Below are 6,927 nucleotides of genomic sequence, written 5' to 3' on the forward strand. Positions count from 1 at the left end.
ACCTGAAGTGTTGAATAAACTCTACCAGTGGGTGTGTTTACTGCATATGTCCTGTATATGTTCATCAGCGCTGTAAGGATTAGGCTGTGTTTTCAACCCAAAGAGTTTAACTGAGGTTTTGAATAACAGTAAGTATGTTTGGAGAGAATGATATCATTTAGCATGACATGATAATACTAATATATACAATTTTGTTCATGCTAATTATATGGTGTGTATAACATTAGACAGGAAGAGTAGAGGAACAGAGGTCAGAGATCTTGTGAGTGCAGTCAGCCGTGAAGAAAAGAACTAGAGGAACAAGTCCAGACTGGACCAGTGCGTGATTACCTGCATGCCTTTGTTTTGTATGAATTCCTGTCCTTTTTTAAAAAATGTTTTTTGCGTCAATCCTGAACTAGCAACATGCATACATATTATAAATCTAGATTTTTATTTTTTTTTTATTTACAGTCATACGTCACGAGTGGAAAACCTCTAAAACGAGACAGAACTCAGGCTGCTTGGGATGATGGTGGTGAAAGTGAGGTTTTATGCACTGAAGACCGTCTGACCATCTTACGAAGGATTCATGAGCTCATGGTCACTCTTTATTTTCTTCCCCCCCAAACTGAAATCCTTTCAGACCTTCATATGGCACTGGGCAACAGGCTGTTATTTTACACTAAACGATCTAGCAGTGCTTTTCAGGGTTTCGGGCTGATTTCATTTTCCTTCCCATGGCCCGTGGTGAGGTCACTGAAGACCAGGCCTGCTTTATTTACAGCCAGAGTATGTCTAAGTGTGTGTGACGCCATGATTCAGCCCCACCAGCAGAGGGAGACAGTCTTCTCTGACGATATTAAATAATTTCATTTTATTAATAAAAGGGCCAAAAAGCTCCAATATACACACTTGCCTTGTTCAAGTGTACAGTTAGAGACTGGAGGTCATCTCTTTCCTTGTCCAGGGTGTGTTATACGTCCTCTCACCTCGCCTTGTTGTCTTTGAAGGTGACTTGAATATATAATTACAAAGGTGCGTCTAATGAAAACCAGACTGAAAAGTGTGACAAATTAGAATTGAACAGAATTTTATTATTTTTTTTTTCCCCACAGGAATCTGGACACTCCTTAAGCGCTGGAACACTGAACGAAAATGAAGATTATGTACAGAAAATAAGTTTTTTGACACCTATTTGCAATAAACAATGCAAAGTTAAAAAAAAAACAAATTAAGCTTTTCATTCGACTCACCCTTGTAGTATAACCTCGCATAAATGCATGTTGTTTATTATCTTTTTTAAAATTAAGTTCATGTGAATGGTTTGTTGATATTATGTTTATTAGTATATAGTAATTGCTATAACTTGTATACTGTATGATGATCAGATGTGCTAGTTGAGTCAAATGAAAACTGTAATTTTTTTTATTTTGCATCGTATATTGGAAATAGGTGTCACAAAAAGTGTATCATTTTTCTACATAATCTCCATTTCATTCAACGCACCGAATTCCAGGAAAAAAATTAGATTCAATTCTAATTTTATGTTGCACTTTTAAGGTTTTTTCTTTTGCCTCACCAGTAGTGCCATATTAGTATATGAAGTTCTATAATCTGGTATAACTTTATATGTATATTTGTAAAAGTGTGTTAGAAATTTTTAAGATAACTTAATAATAATAATTATAATGATAATAATAATAATAGCCTTCCTTGCTTTATATATTTTGTTGATAAATTGTATAAGTTCTAAAAATATGTCCTTACATGTAATATATATTAAAATAGCACTAATTAGCATGTTATATTTAAGAGCTTAAGAGTATGTTATTAATATATTAGTACAAACAACAGTGTTATATGAGTTAATGGATATATACAGTATGTATACCGTATATACTGATTTAATGAAACTCGTGTAGGTTATTGTTGACGCGTGGAATTTATGAAGAATTTTTGATCTTCACTTTAGCTTCTGGACTACCAGCTGCAAAACAGCCCTAAAGCATGAATGCTTCACCTCAGGATTTTACAGTGTGTTTCAGGGCTTTTCCTTGAATGCAGTGCTCATAGCCACAAGCCAGGATTCCAGCTGTCATTCCAAAGTCACCTGGAGCTGCGGTTTGTAGGTTTCTTCCAGGAAGTCTCTTTTGTGCAGCTCTTCCAAATAGCGTGTTGTTATGGAGGAAACTAACCAACAGTTCATTTTGAAATCCTTTGCATTCCTCTCCAAGAAGATAAATCCAAATCCTGCCACATTTTCAGCTTTTTCCAGACTTTCATTTCTTCTTTTTTAAATTCTGGCTGTGAAAATGTCCTCATGTTGGTGGATGAGTCTCAGTTAGTCTCGTATATGGTTAAAGATAATGCTGCAGGTCGTAACTTGTAATTCCCGACCTCTGAGCAGGAAAGAAAATGCCCTTTCAACTCGGAATTCCTACTCGGAAACTCGGGATGGTCTTCTCGACTCTAAGTACCACCGAGTTCAGCACGTGACATCAAATCAACATGGCCGCTCACAGCATCAGCAGTAAACACAGTAACTCTTCTTACCTTTAAATGCGTTATACTGTATATATAAGGATCTGCTTTAGATTAATCATCATACGGACATATTCACTTGATAAATCTGTAACACTGACTCTACAGTTCACTGTTCCGAGGAAAATATACATCACTCATCATAGTTAGCTGGCTAGCTAGTTGCTAACAACATCTGAACATGGAGTCATCCTGGTATCTGGGACAGGGAACTACTATTAGATGGTATCTGGAGCTAGGATCTTTGGGCATATTAGGTCAACAGTTTAATCTTGGGTTGATGGCATCTGGAACTAGGAATTTAATGTGTATCTGGGACTGGGAAATTCTGCTAGAAGATATCCGGAATATGGAACTACAGGTGTACCATGATCTGGGAATTCCTGTTAGATGATGTCTAGAACTAGGAACTATAGATGTAACTAGGACTGGGAACTACTGGGAACTACTGTCAGATAAAACAAAACAAACAAAACTGCATGAAGTTTGAAAATGGCATCATTCCAATGGAGTCCAGACTTCCCACTTCCGAGTGTATGTGTATGGATTATCAGAGATTATTTTTTCCTGGATGACGATCCATTTAAAATATTCTGTGTCAACAGTCAATAGTAGGCCTGATTAATACTTGCAGTAGTTGCAGTAGCATTGCCACCTCACAGCTCCAGGATCCTGGGTTTGATCCTGAGCTCGGGTTACTATCTGTGTGGAGTTTCACAAGTTCTCTGAGTGTCCATGTGGGGTTCCTGTGTGTTCCCTGGGTTCCTCCCACCTCCAAAAAGCATTCCACTAGGTGAAGATAAACTGACTCTAGATGAGAATGTGTGTGTGTGTGTGTGCATGGTGCATGGTATGATGGACCAGTGTCCCACCCAGGTCATGTTCCTGCCCCATGCCCAGTGTTCCCGGGACAGACTCCGGATCCACCATCATGCTTCCAAGGTTAAAGTGCTGGAAGTGAGAGTTTGAGAATTCATCTCAGGGATACAGTTATTAAAGAGTTGTATAAGTTTTCTACAGCTTTAGAATAAAACCTGATGTTCAGTAATGTATTTATACCTGTCCAGGTGTGCACAGCTGTTATTAGACATGTAACAGGAGTTTATGGGCTGTTTATATTAATAATAATCCGGATTTTTTTATTCATATTATGCGATTTAAAAGTTTACAGACTCGTTTCTTACACTCTCTTCCTTCTTGTTGGCCACTAAAACTATCAACTTTCTGCCTATAAAAACAGCTTGGGCCGGCGCGCACGAGCGCGTGCTCGGTGCAGGTATATGCGCGGTGAATCCTCCGCTCGCCTGCCCGCCCTCCCCGGGGTTTCCTGTCACGTGATTTGGTAATCGGATCCTCGCTCGTTTTTTTTTTTTCCCTCTTTCTTTTCTTCTCCTCCCTCCTCCGTGTGTCAGTGCATGCGTGTGGATGTGTGTGTGAACAGCAGCACGAGCAGCAGCACGAGCAGCGGCAGAAGCGCGCGGGTCTCTCTCTCTCTCTCTCTCTCTCTCGCACACGCACACACACACACACTCTGACACACACTCACACTCACTCTGTCCGTGGCTCGGGAGCGCACCGCGTTGTGCGCGCGCCGCCGTTTCGCCACACGGGAAGGTTTGCGGTTCCGCGCGCGGCAGCACGAGCAGAAGACTTTTTTTGTTTGTTTTTGTTTTGGTTTGTTTTGCAGGACATTGGCGCGCGCTCCGCTGTCCGCTCTTCAACTCCTCATGGATTCGATGCTGCTCTTCTTCTTCTCCTTCTTCTTCTCCTCCACGGTGTCCGCGATCAGCCACTTCACCACGGGTGAGTACCGGGAATCTCTCTCTCTCTCTCTCTCTCTCTCTCTGTCTTTCTCTCTCTACTTCTCTTTAACTTCACTCCTGCACGAGACTCGAGGGATTGCAATAGCCGGTACACACCATGCAGTGTGCAGTTGTCACCTAATGTCATGCATGTTTACTGGGAAACTTGTACACACGTCCACGCGCTCTCATAATGTCAGTTTATTTGTTGTCCAGTCGGTCTTTTCTTTTCTTTTTTTCTTTGTTTTGTTTAATATGCACCGCGCGCGCGTTAAGGAGTCCCGACTCAGGTGAGCAGCATCCACTTGTTGTGTCACTTGAGCAACCTACAGCAGGGGTGCACAAACTATTTGCCCTTTCTATGCATTCGTATTCACTGAACGCAGCTCGGATTCATGTTATAAACATAATCAAGATATTTAAATCTTGAGAACAGTATGCAAAAAAAAAAAAAAAAAAAGTGCAACATCATCTCTCAGTATGTAAAGCTGGATATTTTCACGCTATTTGTGCAGGTCATGATGTTTAGGATTGCAGGAACTGTGTGAGGAAGACAACAGAAATGTGTAACAATGTGATGTCACGGATGTATATAAGGGCTATGCAGATAAACAGAGAGAAAATGAATAGAAAATGAACTTTCCCATCAGCCACCTGTTGCTGTAAGTAGCACTGATGATACTCACCATCCCTCAGAAGAATGTGCGTTTACTCTCCAAGGTAAAGCAATCACAGTTTCAAGCTCCAGCTGCACACTTTAAACAAGTTCTAAAGCCCCATGCATGTTTTGAAGGAAGACTCCAATCTAAAGCTCATTAAATATGTTTATATTGAATTATCTGTGATGTGTTTAGTGATTCTGGTGCTAATTTGTTGGTTGGTGCTGTATATTTATTATTCTTGTTAGAAGTTAGAGATCGTGTACCGCGATGATGTCACAGGGTGACGTTACTGTTAGCGCAGTTACAATGGCAGTTAATAATGTTCATATGAATGGGAAATCCAGCGTAAAAATGCTTGAACTCTGATTCCCAGAATGCAGTGCAGCGATACGAGGCTGAGTTACGGCTGAGACTCGGCTCGGCTCGGCTCGCTAGCGATCTAGGAGATGACGAGTGTGATGATGTTGACGGATGTATTAACGCGAAAGCTTTGTAAGCGGATCGGATTGAGCAGAGTGTACAGATGAGAGCGAGAGTGAGAGCACTGGACTGACTAAAGGACTAAAGTGCTGCTGCATCGCTCTCTTTAGATAGAGATGATGCGAGGGGTAAATCCCACTACGCCACTCTCAGCAGGTAGAAGAGCATTGTGGGTAATGTAGGAGAGTGTTGTAATGAAATTAAAAACAGACCAAAATGTCAATGAAAGAAGTTTGAATGAATAAAATCAGCTCATACTTTCACTGTAAAACAAATCTTTTGAGATGAAGTGCATGTTTTAAGATTGGTTTAAGAGTGTATATCTCTGAGCAGGTTGTGCTGATTGGCTCATTCATCCCTGCAACTCATCCATTCTAAACACAACAATCTGATTGACAGATCTGTAGTTTCCATGTACAGTACAGACCATAAACAGCTCGTTCTGTGAACCGCAGTTGGGGGAATAGAGTCTTGTTTCAGTGGTCACGAGCAGTCGAAAGTCGACAATGGATTGTTTTCCTCTCCAAACCCGCAGATCTGGCAGCGTTCGAGCACAATGCACCATCATTCAGACATCTGCAGCGGATGAGTGTTCGTCTCACTGACTCTGCATTGTGCACAGATCTCTCTCTCTTAGCGCATTCGGTCCTCTGAGCTGAGCGTTTCCGCGTTCAGAGACGAGAGCGATGCTCACTTAGAGACCACATAAGTCAGACGTCTCGCTGCTGTAATCGGAGTCGCGTTTCAAGTAAATCCCCAAGCTTCCTTTTTCATTTTTTCGGTCTCTTAATTACAGGCTTCTTCTCAAATTAGAAGTTACGCCATCTGGGGCAGGACATAAACGTTGCCATCTGTACCTATGGATTAATGTCAGGTTTGAACTTTGAACAAACGAGAGGAGTTTGGGTCACACACGGTTTGTCAGAGGAGTATCAGTCCATCCAATGAGTGTGTTTACGAAGTCTGCTGGAAGAAGTGTCGAAATTTAGGATGGTATCAAACTGTTTATATGCAGCAGGCATTCTCCAAACTTTTTGCAGGGTATGAGAATTTCTGAGGATCTTCTTATGATCACAGCACAAATTTAATTTTAAGAACACAGGCACAAATATGTACAGTACATGCGCAGAAAAACTCTACCATTCATCATTAATCTTTACTCGAATGCCACCTGTAGATGATCGGCTTTTTGCTCTTCACTAACCTCTAAGGCTGGCTTAGTTTACGAAAAATAAAGTTTTTACCACAAGGTTGAAGCGCTGATATGTCATGGTTTGAAAACATAGATCATACACAAGCCTAGCCCATTCTGAATGGTTCTACATCTCAAACTAAAAAAGCTTCTGGCTTTGGTCATCCTTTGGAGAAGATGGACTCCTTGCTATGTCACTAATGAGGGCTCGTTTTATTGTTTGCGCTTTGAAAAAGTTAGCATAAACTTGGTCGAAGTTGAATTTGAG

At 41.0% G+C, this 6,927-nt stretch overlaps 1 protein-coding gene across 2 annotated transcripts in view; it reads left to right on the forward strand.

Annotated features, from left to right (window-relative positions):
• Positions 1-3,923: 3,923 nt before the first annotated feature.
• kremen1 (kringle containing transmembrane protein 1) overlaps positions 3,924-6,927 on the forward strand; it is a 63,918-nt gene continuing 60,914 nt past the window's right edge. The window contains exon 1 of one of the 2 annotated variants that reach the window (XM_053228996.1): positions 3,924-4,326. In XM_053228996.1, the coding sequence (XP_053084971.1) occupies positions 4,251-4,326 (76 nt within the window). In that variant the 5' untranslated portion in view covers positions 3,924-4,250. The remainder of the gene's footprint in view (positions 4,327-6,927) is intronic. The other variant, XM_053228995.1, reaches the window with a different exon arrangement.

The sequence above is a fragment of the Pangasianodon hypophthalmus genome, chromosome 24 (genome assembly GCF_027358585.1).
Source record: "Pangasianodon hypophthalmus isolate fPanHyp1 chromosome 24, fPanHyp1.pri, whole genome shotgun sequence".
Taxonomy (NCBI): domain Eukaryota; kingdom Metazoa; phylum Chordata; class Actinopteri; order Siluriformes; family Pangasiidae; genus Pangasianodon; species Pangasianodon hypophthalmus.